The following is a 13622-nucleotide window of genomic DNA, read 5'->3' on the forward strand; positions in this document are numbered from 1 at the left end:
ATTTGCTCATCTCTTCAGAGTGGTGAAAGAGTTTGTTGTCATCTGGTGTTGTAAATTTTCTTTTTGGTGCTGGGGGGTGCTTTGTTCATTGAATAAACAGGTTCTTTTCCACTTCTCTCTCAGAGAAAATTTTTTCCCGAACCAGGTGGGTGGGGAGGGGCTGTGGGGGTTTGTTTTCTGTGGGCTCCTTCCAGAGGGTTTTCCCCAAATTTGCCCTAAACTAGGACATTTAGGTATTAAAATTTTTCTCTAACTGCAAGGAATATATGAAGGAGTGAGTCTACCTAAAAAAGACAAAACAGAGTGATATGCATTAATTAGAAGATGTATCTGTGTGGGAGTCTGAACAGAAATTGTTGCTAGTACTGCTGGAAACCCATGTAGGAACTGGAATGTCAACCCCCACCCTCCAAATTTAGCAAATGCAGGTTCTTTGGTATCTGGTATCCTGGTTATCTTAAATCCCCGGATTTAAGGAAGGAAGAGGGATGCTCAGAAGAAAAATGCTTCAAAAATTCAATATTAAATCTTTATAATAGTGGTTTTGATCTTCCTTACCATAATATTATCCTTGTGCACCAAAGCAAAACACATTGTTGCAATTTAATTTGATAAGGAAAGGGAAGTTCTGACTTCAGTAAAGAAATGTGCTTGCATCAAAAGAAGAAAATTATCCCAAGGTGATTTATCTATTGCATATCAGATTTTTTTTTCATAGCAGTGAAGAGAGCAAGGCTTGTGAACTGGCATCAGTACTTCAAATACAAGAGTGCACTTGAAAGCTACCCAAGAACCAAGAACCAAACAAATGAAGAACAAGATATTAAGAAATCAGTTGAATATGGCATCTGGAGTCTCCTAACTGATAACCCACTTTATGATAGGAAATCCCATGAAGTATTCATGCTTTTCCGATATGATTCTGCTGCAAATCCACCCGCTTTTCCCTTTCCTTTTTCTATCCAATCATACACTTCCTCAGTTTTGACAGAAGAGCAAAACAGAAGAAAGAAAACCCCAACAACAACAGCTGTGAAGATATATTCAGTTTGCCATGGTACCAGGCAGATGAGAAAACTCATTCTATACCTTAATAAAGCCATTCTCAAGCTGCGGTGGTTCTCCACAGGACACTGGGTGGCATGTGGGCAAGCTGCCACTCCAGTTGCCAGTGGCGTCACAGGTCCTCTTCTTCTCTCCCTTGATGTAGAACCCCTTGTTGCAGCTGTAAGCCACCACCGCTCCAAAGCTGTAGTTGGACCCACTGGCATAGCCATTACTAATGTGGGGAGGCTCTCCGCAGCGAACAGGGATGCACTGGATGCTCAGAGGAGAAGGATTCCACTGGCCCCCTCGGAGGCATTCAATCTTGGCCGACGAGTTCAGAACAAAGCCTTCCATGCACTTGAAACTCACAATGGAGCCAGCTGAGAACTTGGCTTTACTAATGGACTCCAGGATGCTGTAGGAGACAGTGGATGGCTTTTCACAGAAATCAGCTATGCAGTGGGGCATGTCCCTGCCCTCTGGAGGCACCCACTTCCCTTCTGCATTGCAAAGCAGCTGAGAGTTATCAGCCAGGCTGTAACCATCCAAGCAGAAGTAATAAGCTATATCACCAAAGAGGCGGTGGCCAATCTCTGGTGATGCATTTTCCACATGGGGTGGTTCATCACAGGATACTGCCAGGCACTGCTGGTGGCTCACATTCCACTTGCCGCTGGCTAAGCACTCTGTGGTTTCAGGGCCAACTAATGTGTAACTGTGGATAAGGAAACCACACAGGAAGTCAAAAATACAAGCACTGTCAAACCCTACCTAAGGTTTCCTGAAGCCCTTTCAGTATGAGCTTGTTTGCTAGGACCCCAGAAAACCAGGATCCTTTAGAAAAGCTATGATCAACTTCAAAAGGTAAATCCTAAAGCCTCCATGTCCATGGATGAGGTATCACAAAGGTGGATATATCCTAGCACACCTTGTGCATATTGCCTCTCTCATCTGTCTATCGCAATGACCATTTCTGAACTTCCATTTTGGCTCAAACCACTACAATAAACCTAGTATTGTGCAGTGATTGTCCATGCAATCCTTAAGGAAATGATCCCACTGAGAAACTATTTCTGTTTAGCAAAACTGATTGGAAGAAAAAGAGATGAAAAGCCTAGAAAGGCCTTTTGGGTTGCTGTATTAGCCCTATCAATCTATTTTCACACTTGCAAGAAAAGTGAAACCTCTTAGTGAGTTATCCAGAGATGCTCTTACCAATAATGCGTATAGCAATCTTAAAATACCTTATTCCTAAAAACACACTGTTAAAAATACTAGAAAGTTGATAAAAAATTAATGCTAACTGGAAAAAAAAAGGCAATTAAATTATTTATAATAAAATTCTACTGCATTAATACTGTTAGTGTAGCTGTAGTTCTCCAGTCTGTCTCTGGGATGCGGACAGGCATTAATCTGTGCGGCTCATCATCTCACTTAAACCCCTGTTGCTTAAATATGCAACAGGCAGTAGTGTACTCACAGTACCTTTGACTGTTTTCTTCATTTTTTTTTTCTCTGTGGTATAATGGTGTAATCTCACAAAAAGCAAAGAAACAATAACTACTGCAATGTCCCCATTGACTTTCCAACTGCAGGCTGTTCAGATTTTGAAGCAATATCTGTAAAACTGTTTTGTCTTGTTTCCAGGATTTGTTTTCAAGGCCTCATGACTTGATGCCAGAAAAAGAACCTATTATGTGCCAGTGTTTAAAATGATCCACTGTCACAGGCAGACAGCTGTGGTAGTCTTTAAATGCTGCTATCCTATCCCATTTAAAATGCTTTCACAGGGAAGAGAAGCAGCTTTTATAATAATAATACAGTCTAGTAAACAAAATAAGGATACTTTACTTCAGTTATGTTTCAAATAACATTGCAAAACCAATTTATAAGAAAAATGCTGGCATGTCAATTTACCTTTTTACACCAAGAAAAAGCAGGAAATCCTCCAGTCACTTTGGACCTAAACTGGCAAAAGCTTTGCTTACCTGCTCTGCCTTTTAGACAGAACAGTTCCAAGAAATTTTATGGAACTGCTTACAGACTGTAAAGATTATCATGTGCAAAGGTTCTTGCAGGATCAGAGTCCAGCATTATACTTTCATACTTGATGTCATCAAAACTGAGCCTCCTCTTTAATGAAGAGTTCTCTACATAGAGTAGAAAAAAATAAATTTAAAATAATACTTTCAATAGACAAAGAGTCTTAATTTTAAAGAAATAGAATTTAGAACACCACAACAGACAGTTGTTAAACTGCATCAAAAACATTCTTACACCCTGATGAGACATAAAGAATTTGCTATGATCAGAGCCTTGAATTTAATACAGAAGTACTGGTTCTGTAGTAACTCCAAAGAAAAGGGTTTCCTATTGAATTGTGCTACCATTCCCCCTGATTCCTCTCTATTCTTCTCTTCCTGAGTGTATTCAGTTCCCTTAAAACTACTTTAAGAAATGTCTGTGTCTCATACTAACCTGAACACCCACAAAAAAATCTCCATTCCATTCAACTTCCAAAAAGTTAAGGCAGAAGTAGTAAAAATTAATTAGTGTGCAGTAATAAAGGACTTGTGAAACAGTGCACCAGTTTTACTCAACCTGAATATTAATCCAGTAGCTCTAATCTACATACCCTTCCTTACACATGTAAGAGACCGTGTTTCCAAAAGTAAAGTTATCGCCTTTGATGACTGCGTCTTTGATGGCAGGAGGGTGTCCACAAGACACAATTTCACACACTGGTGGTGTGCTGTTCCAGTTCCCTGAAGATGCACAGACAAGTACAGAAGGTCCCTGAAGGCTGAGACAGAAAGATCATTATTAAGGCTGCCATTTCATTCCGGGTGAGGGACAGAGAGAGGAAGAGCTGCTTTGCTTTCTGGCCCCAGTGAGACTATGGAGTCTTTATCACTGACTTCAGTAGGGGCCAGAATCTCATGGAAAAGGGGCTTTGCTTATGGAAAAATACTGTGATGCTATTAAAAAAAGCTGGTCTTCACATCACCGTGAAGAGCAAGCTGGTGGTTTTCTTGTGGAGCTTCAATGCTCTGTGCAGATACACACAATTTCTGCTGTAGCTTTGCCCATCTTTGAGCACAAAAGAAATAAATATTTGTTTAACCAAAAAAATTTATTTGTATGCCATCAACAACATGCCAGTCTTGAGACTTGCAACTAGGCCTCTGCCTGAGACCTGATTCACTCGAGGACTTAAAACACTATTTTCACCCAGGACACTGAAGGAAATGCTCCATTTCAAGTTTGTTCACAAAAAAGCATTCATTTCCTTCAGGAAGTAAAAGAAGGAATGAATGAGTGAATGGCCACATGTATTTGAAATTGAGGTATTTTTTGATTTCCTTATCTAAGGAAACAGGATTGATTCAGATGGTGTGACTCAGATGTCTGAACAGAGTGTGAAACACCTCCCTGAGATGTCCTGGGTGAAAACTCTTGTCTCCAGCTGCTATGTCAGCTGTCTGTGTGTTCCCTGTAGGGCCCACATAATATCTGAAACCCCTACATGGGAGTGCCTCATTCTGTACAATTTGGCGTCAAATGGTGTTAGACCCCCATGTTTAGCTGGCTGAAATAAGTTAATGGAAAAGAACACTGATCTGTAATGCTTTTAAAAATTTGACACAGACCCTTTTCAGTGAAGTAGGGCTTTGCCTACCTGTGGCAATATATTTAAAAGCACCTAAAAGGTGCTTGAAGGAAGAGATTGGATCCAGAAATAATATATAAGATGGACACTGTTTGAGAGGGCTTCCTCTGGAGTGGTAACCACAGGAGAGAGGATCTCTCTCACCAATCTATGGTAGACAGGTAAAGACAAAGAATCAAAACTGACATGGTATTTGCTGCCTATATGTCCAAAGTCCACAGTCAAAAAACTCATTGTACTGCCTAGTTTGGTGGGGTGCAGATAAACTCACAATGTGAATCTATGACTTAACACTACACTGAGCTGCAGCTGACTTATCTATTTGTACTAATGCAATTAAAACTTTCGCCAAATGAACACACCTTACCTACCTGCCTGCATCTGGACAAGGAAATGATTGCAGCAGGAAAATGTAGAAAATAATCATCCCAAAACAGGTCCATGCGGGACTGCTTGTGTCAGAATATATCTGCTAGAGGTGCATGCAGATATCAGGGGAGGCAGAGACCTGCATGTAAAGCCACATCCTTGGATATAGCATTGATGTGTTAATTTTTAGTTGCAGCATTATTGAGGTGTGTTTGGGGGGACCCCCAAGCTCTGAGTTCGCTGGTAGCAGAGGGCAGGCAAGGAGACTCCACACGGCTCATGAGGGTGCTCGTTAGATGAGGGTTTATTGGGGGTCCCAGCCCCGGGAAGCAGCATGGTGTCTGAGGGAGGGAAGGGGGAGGGAGGGGCCAGGAAAGCCCTGGCCAAGAGAGCCGGATAAGAGAGAGCGCCTCATCCCACCAGCACACTTAACAGGGAGATTCCAAGTGGGCGTGGGATAAAATTTGGGCCAATGGGATTACAGACACAGGATACTTCAGGGGAGGATTACAGGCTTGGAATAAAGTATACCGTTTCAAGGGGTGAGACAGAGCATGCCATTTAACTAAAATTCAACACCACACAGCATGTTAAAGACGTGTTTGCAGTATAATTGCTTACAAATGAAAAACAGAACAAAACTTTAGAATAAATTACTAGTACAAAGGGTTCAAGGAGTAAACTAGTAACTTCCAGAAAGTTCCTTCACAAAAGGAACTAATAGCAAAAATAGTATGAACTACAGTTGTAAAGGCATGAGAACTTTTAGAAATAATGAAAACTATTTTTCAAATATTCAAAATATTTTTATGAGTTTGGTGGTAAAATGAAAGCATTACATATGTATATAGAAAATCCTGAGTCACTTTGAACTGCTCCAGTTCAGGATAAAATCCAGAAAGTACCCTCAAGGTATAAAGAAGTCTTTTCCAATTCTGTTTTAGTATTTTATCATTCTGAGCAATGATCTCAGCTTTTTCTCTCGCAGATGTAAGTCAGACCTTCTAACAAGCATACCACCTGCATTTGGCTCAGGCATGTTTGTGCATTTACCTGTATCCATTGTCACAGGTGTATGATACAGAGGAGAGGTAGGTTGTGCCACTGAATATGTATTTTCCATTGCTGATGTCCTGTGGGGGAGGGCACATCACCATTTCACAGGAGGGGGGAGCATGATTCCAAACGCCACTAGCAAGGCACAGAATTTCCTTTTCACCCACCAAGTTGTACCCATCATTGCATCTGCATTAGAAGAAAAGAAGTGCTATCAAACACAGAGCCTTTCACATACAACATAATCAGCCATCTCTTTTTTCTCATCATCCACACCTGCATAAACCATCTTTCTTTTCAGGGAACAGAGAAGTAATACTGGAATAAACATATAGCTCTGCTAATGAACAGCCACTCTATAACCAAATGTCTTTAGATTATTTTAATCCCATCTTGCTCCTCTCCTTCATTTCAACCAATCTCTCAATTCAGCCATACTCTTATTTGCTGCCAGATTGTCAATCAGTTATTAATACAGCACTTCAAACATACTGAATTCCTACCTGTACACCACCTTATTATGGTATGTAAAATTTGAGCCAAAAATGGCACTGTTCTCTGGAATAACTGGAGCACCACAGGATATAGCTTTAAAAAGACAGAAATACAAGAGAGGTTGATATAACACAAACAAAAATGAACAGAAAATTAGGATTTGCTTTGTTTTCTTTGAAAATATTTGAAGAAGTATAAAGCCCTAGGTAACAATGAGTTCTTGACTAATCTGTAAATGACATTTAAGACTCTTTATCGGAATTCATCTTACTGAGAAACTGAACTAATTGGAAGTATGTAGTTATAACTGCTCTACAAACCACATGCTTGGCTATCAAGAGTACTCCATATCTACCTCTCTCTATGGACAAAATAATACTTTTTTTGCTTATAAAGTCTTTGTCAACTCTTCACTTTACCTGTTACTTCATCTCATTTGTTCCGGTTTTCTAAAGAAGCAGTTTCTGCTATTATATCATGACTATGTACATGCATCGGCCTGTCCTTTCTGGTTGCTTTTTATCCACTGAGACAGTTAGTGGTCATTAAGTGATTAATTGCTTGAAAATGGAAGGCTGGGTGAAAAGAATTAGAAGAACACTTCTAATGCTTGCATTAGACAGAGTCTATACCTCTGACGCACTGGAGAATCTGCGTAAGAGAGAACCACTACAAACATGACAACCGTGCTTATGTCTTAAGAAAACAAAGACTTCAACACTGATATCCAGATCTGCTAGGACAGGGTTTCATAAGCTGCCATGGTCTCTAAAGCCTCTTCACTATTACTTTGCCCCTTCCATCTGTCTAATGTTAGTCACATTTCAGCATGCATTACCCCTAGGTATTACCTTTACAATAGGGTGTTGGGTGGCTCCACTCTCCAGACTCCATGCAAGTAAGTTTTGTTGCTCCTGTCAGCTGGAACCCCTCTTGGCAGGAAAATGTTACTTGACTGCCAACACTATAAGTATCCCCGTGTAAATGGCCATGCTCTGGGTTTCCTGGATTATAGCATTTCACGGGTTCTGAGGAGGAAGAGGGAAACTATGAATAATATATTTTTGTGTCAGGTTTTATGAACAAATTACAGGAGATCCTTGGGAATTTGCTGAAAGCAGGAAGGCAAAGCACATGGAAAACACTAAAGTAATTTACATAAGTAGTTTACAGTCTTTTCTGTTTTATGTGTAAGTGACAGACACTGAAGATTCATGCAAGTTAGCTAATCTTGACATGGAAGAGCCCTCTGTAACTGGGTTTACATTCCTTGTCAGAAGCAAACACATCTTACAGTCAATTTCTCCCTTTGTGAGGGAAAGCCCATTCCAGCATGTCCATCCCTGAACATGAAAACTGCCCAGCTATCTTTTATGCCAACCTACGTCACTGTCTAGTTATCTTCATCCAAAGTTACCTTGTTTAGTATTTCTACAGGCAGCTCTAGCTCTACTCAGAAGCCTGTGTTAAAATATTTCTTTGCTGCACAGCTCTGCTCTGCGAAGTGAAACACTGTGGCCCTCCCAGGTCTTGTGCTCCGTGTGCAATAAGGTTTTTGTATGTGTGTATGTCTTGAAGCAGCATCCCAATGACAGCTATATCCATACGGAGAGGTGAGTTCTCAAGAAACAAAAGGAGACACTTTATCACAGCCCCACCAGACTAAACTGACCTGGAGGTGAAAGCATGCCTGTCCTAGATCCAGTTATTGTCTCACAGCTGGAAGGCAGGACACTGGCCTATACAGAATCTTGGAAAGGCTAGCAGGATGTGTTTCTTTCCCATACCTGCACATTTTTTACCATCTCCTGTGTAAGGAGGGATGCAAGTGCAAACATAGGATCCATTCGTGTTGAGACAAGATGCGTGCTCATCGCAGTCTGATCCGACAGCGCATTCATCAACATCTGCAAAAAACAAAACAAAACAAACCCACAAAACCCACGACTCTAGTGTGTTATTTGTAGCAAGCATTTTTTTAAAATTTGTCTTACTGTCAGGAGGAATTACTTGAAGTAGTAGAATTAAAAATCACTTACTGCAATAATGTTTTTCATCTGTTGGTAAAAATGATTAATATTTAAACAAATATTTATAACTCACTGTGAAGTTTTATTACAATTTTAATAGTAATTTATTTGACAGTATTGCACAATATGAGAAAATCAGAGATAAATGTTATTAACTTTCAGTCACTACTTCCACATGAAGTATCTGGTTTCCAAACTGCAAAAGAGCAGATATTGTAACTATTGTTACTACTAGCCTGCATAGACACTCTGAGGAAGGAGTTTTGCATTAAACTCTTGCTTGGGAAATCCTCTCTATCTCAACCTTCCTACTTATAAGACAGGAAAACTTAGTCAAGAGGGGAAATACTCTGCAAATATTAGAGTCCCATCTTTGATGAAGAGAATTAGACTAGGCCCAAAAGGGCTTGCAGTTGCCAGAAAAGGTAAAGTTAATTAAAAGTCTGTTAGTTATTGTAATTAACTATTTACATGATATTAACACCTAAAAATCCCAATTGATTATTTATGATCCATGTAGTTTGGTAAAATGCAGCAAAAAAAAAAAATCCCTCACTCTAGAATACTTCATAAAATCTTTTAATTTTGACAGTAAGGAAATGTCCTTGGTATGAAAACAATTAGTTAAAATTGCAAAGAATCAGTTTCAAAGTATCTACTTGAAAAGTCCCATCAGTGATTAGTCTCAGGGACTACTCTCTGTCTATAAATGTGCTTGTTTCAGACTATTAGAGAGAGGTAGAACAATTCTTCATCTAAATGCCCTGCTACAGGACACCTGTTGATCTAGATATACCTTGCAGACACACAGTCCATTTCTTTGTCCACTTCCAGTAAAAAAAACACTAGTTAAAAAAGCAAGAAAACCTACTGAATTGGAGGGTTTACTCTTCACTGCTGGATGAGTCTGATCAGCATGAAAAGACCAGAACACATTGTAAAGAAAAGGAGTTCCTTTCTGATATGCAGCATGACATCTGTATAGGAATACCAAGACAGTTGCCAATTACACAAGTACCAGGAGAATGCAAAGTGCTAGCACAGCAGAACTGGAATGACTGCTTCTTCTGTAATGTCTTGTTAGGCAAGAGACTTCTACTGGGGTGGAACTACACTGTGAATCAGACCCTAACAGAACAAAAGGAACGCTTCAGGGCATAGGCGTATCAGGTTTTGTTAGCAACTCCCTGAAGCATGAGTCACAAAGGTAAATGGTGGGTCAGGGTGCCAAATCCACTCTCATTTTCATTTTCCCATAACGCTGCTTTAAGAGAGACAAGGAAGCTGGAAGGTGGGGCACAGGCTTTTTCCTTCTGAACATTGTGACTCCTACAGTGTGGTGGAAACTGAACTATTTAGACAGCCTTGATGCACCTGTGATGCTGTTTGTAGATTTTGAAGGCGTGCTGCTGGACAGGATGCTATGAAACTAGATGGATTCTACTCCAAAGTGAATTTTGGCAGAACTAAAAGACTTTGAGCATTTATTTTGCTTGTCTTTACTGGGGAAAAAAAAAAAAAGTGCTATACCTACAAAGAATTAGGAGTCAAATCAAACACAAATCTTGCCAGTTTTTTACTGTGCAACTCCCATTTGAGGCATGGCTAAGATCCAGTACAACCAGATGCAGCAATCCAAGTACAGGTAGCTAGTGGATCCCAGCACAGGTAGGCTGGAGATGTGGCCCTGCAAGACCACTACACCTAGTCCACTGTATACAGTACAATGCCAGCCTTCCACATCTTTCAGCTTGTGCCACTGCACCTGGCACATCAGACCCATCTGACCAGCAAGTAAGTTACTGTGTGGCAACTGTATGAACTTTCCCCAGCCCTCTCAGTGCTGCAGCTGCTTGCTGGCTGGCATGTCTGACTCGCCAAAAAAAACCCCACAGTGGAAAAAAGGCTCAGAGAACACTGGCAGAGGTGATCTGCCCATTAAGTTAGGGACTAAGGAGACAGCAAGGTAGCCTTTCTTCTAGGTAAACATCAATTGACAGTTGAGTGGATATCAGCTGGCAGTGTAAATGCTGCTCATTGAGCTCATTAAAGAGTCTGAATGTCTTCCTGAGTTAGCCAGACCAGCATGGAGGAGTGGAAATAAATACACGGTCAACATGAGGTATAAATGTCGGACAACTCCTAATGGGCTTGAGCTGACCTTAACTCACACATTCATTCCCAGCTACTGGGAATGTGCAAGGTCATGATGGTGAACATATTACAGAGCTTGATAATGGGAAACACACTGGAATTATGCCTAAACTGTGTATTACAATTGCTGTATTTTGTTAAGTAACCTGAATTTGTTGCTATTGTGCCATGCAGTACTTTTTGTATCACTCGACTTGATAGGAAATCCTGTGCAGCATCTACTGTCTTCAGGTGAGTAAATCTGATATTAAGTACTACATGTGTGAAATATCTAAAAGTACCTGGTCAGAGAGCATGGACACTGCCTGAAAAACACTGGAGAGCAGCAAAATGCACAGGTCAGAAGCACAGAATGCAAGGATTGCACGACACAGAAGGAGAAAGGATGGGAGTGCAATATCAGGCCTATATAATTTTATATATGTTTGATAAGTGCAGGATGTGGGGCATACAAGAGGATGGAGAGAAAAAGATGACAGAATGTAATTTTGGTTTCACGTAAGGCTAAGCATAGTATTTCGGAAAAGTGAATATTTTGGATTATGACTCTGTGACTGTGGTTAGCCTCCACAATTTCAGAATGAATGTCTGCTCAAACCTAAGGGCACAGGAGAAGTGCAAGATTGCCAGTGTATGCATCCAAGTGTATGGCACATCTTACCAAGGCATGATGGTGAAATACTGTTCCAGCTTCCATTGTCCAGGCAGAGCATCCTGGAGTCACCCAACAAATAGTAGCCACTGTTACAGTGATAGGTAATAGTACTGCCAGCAAAAAAGTCCTCAGCTGAATAAAATCCATTTTCTAAAGTTGGAGGCACTCCACAGCTGATTCCTGCAACATGGGTGAAAAGATGGCACAGGCATTAGCAGAGCAAACACAGATCATCTTCAGAATAATTTCACATGAGAGCCACTACTGCATGTTTTTCTCTGCAGCGGTACTATCCCATTAGCAAGAGGGCCCAGTCCTTTTCTGAAATAGTTAATCAATTCCAGGTCTACTGGAGGGTCTTGTTTTCTGGGCATTTCTTAATAGGAGTCTTAGCAGGACTTTCCAGCTGCTGCTAAGAAAATTTTGCTAGGTCTGGAGGAGACATCTGTGGCTTAGATCTGAGCAGATGCCCTTCAGTCACAGAACACTTCTAATAAGAAATAATCCTTGATAAAGAAAAAGGAAAACTGAGATTGCCTTGTTGTTGTTACTTCCCTTTGCTGAAAATCAAGCTCAGCATTGCAGTGTTTAAACATTGCAAAAGTAGCCAACAGACACTGCAAAGAGTTACAGTCCTGGCCTGAGATGAGGGATGCATGCATGATGGCGATTGAAATTAACTTCATGTGCATCCCTGGGCATCCCTTAGATTGACTACAGCAAATAATCCCACCTGATTCCAGTTGTGCCAGCAGAAAACATCCCTGTACCTGCCTACCAGAGGCTTCTATTTATTCTAGCAGAATTGCTTCTGTGCATCCTTATCCCAATCAAAAAGGCTTGAATTTATTCCAACAGCTACACAGCTCATCTTTGTAGCTACATGGGATATAGCAAGTCCTAGTGCCCTAGCTGTGTGCAAGGATCCTACAACAAGAATTTAAAGCTTATAGTGATGGAAGCCAAGTACTTGGCGGGAAGGAATAGGCCTGGAGAGCCTGTAACAGTGACAGGCTCTCAGGCATCTGTGGGTTTGGGGGGGTATTTAGCACTAGGAAGAGAAAAAGGATCCTAGTGGGTGAAGACAGTGATCACACTGAGCCTGATTCAGTCATTATTTTTTCAGGCCTACACCATTAGTATATACTAATGTTCATTGTAGCAGGAAATAGGTATCTTCAAGTAACTTTCATTCATCAGGTCCTTGTGGAGCAGCTACCTTGAAAGTAAAGGCCAGTCTGCTTGTGGCAGGTCAGTCCTGTTCTGTCTCAGTTCTGTGCTCAGCAGGTAAAACTGCTTGGCACAGTGCAGAGAAATCAGAACACTAACAGGATTCTGGTGGTTGTCACAGATCACGCACCAAGAAAGTGCAGAGCTATCTCTGCCAGAGAGCTTTCCTTCTGATCAGCAGAACTTGCTTTTGGGTAAATCCTCACAGGCATGCTGTTGTTTACACAGAAGATGAGACTTGCTACAAATAACTGAATAAAGAGGAAGACATTAAAATTTAGATCAAACTATTTAAAAGTAATTTTTAACAAATTTTCTCCAAAGTACATATAAATTCTAGGATTATGCAATATCTATTTCTGAAGCTAATTTACTATTCTGCTGAAATGAAAAATGTAATCAGCTCCAACACAAGCAACTGCAGCCATATGTGCAGTCACAACAGAGGAGGACCAAAGGAAAGGAGAAAGCAGGAGAAGGAATCATAGAATCAAAAGAAACCTGGCAGTCTGAATGCATACAGCTCAGTTTCTTTGAAGAAATCCTGTAAATTTTGGAGCACTTCCAAGTCCTAACAGAAATATATGCTGCCTTTAAAGAAATTGGGTCATAACTCACTCAAGTCAAGGCTTCTACTTCAAACCAGACATTCTCAGTGACATCTAAAAATCACAGAGATATTCTAGCATCTGTGCATCTTCCACATTCCTGATGCCACTGAGGAGGAAAGTACCAGACTGCTGATACAAATGGATTAATTTCTCTATCAGCCATGGATGTTAAAAACTGACTGAAAAACGTGTAAGAACCTGCTCATGATACAGTTTCTGCTCAGCAAAACATGAGTTTAGTTTTAAGCATATATGTATATGCTGTAACATGGATGAATTCAAGTGTATGATAGCTGCAAAGAAAC

General features: G+C 40.6%; 1 protein-coding gene across 6 annotated transcripts in view; it reads right to left on the bottom strand.

Moving 5' to 3' along the window:
- SVEP1 (sushi, von Willebrand factor type A, EGF and pentraxin domain containing 1) overlaps positions 1-13622 on the bottom strand; it is a 118520-nt gene that overhangs the window by 26135 nt on the left and 78763 nt on the right. For all 6 annotated transcript variants that reach the window (XM_072921665.1, XM_072921666.1, XM_030257747.4 and 3 more), the window contains 7 exons: positions 11483-11656; positions 8425-8544; positions 7489-7665; positions 6646-6730; positions 6140-6331; positions 3683-3850; positions 1090-1762 (listed from right to left, as the gene is read on the bottom strand). In XM_072921665.1, the coding sequence (XP_072777766.1) occupies positions 1090-1762; positions 3683-3850; positions 6140-6331; positions 6646-6730; positions 7489-7665; positions 8425-8544; positions 11483-11656 (1589 nt within the window). The remainder of the gene's footprint in view (positions 1-1089; positions 1763-3682; positions 3851-6139; positions 6332-6645; positions 6731-7488; positions 7666-8424; positions 8545-11482; positions 11657-13622) is intronic.

This window comes from Taeniopygia guttata, chromosome Z (assembly GCF_048771995.1).
Source record: "Taeniopygia guttata chromosome Z, bTaeGut7.mat, whole genome shotgun sequence".
Classification (NCBI taxonomy): domain Eukaryota; kingdom Metazoa; phylum Chordata; class Aves; order Passeriformes; family Estrildidae; genus Taeniopygia; species Taeniopygia guttata.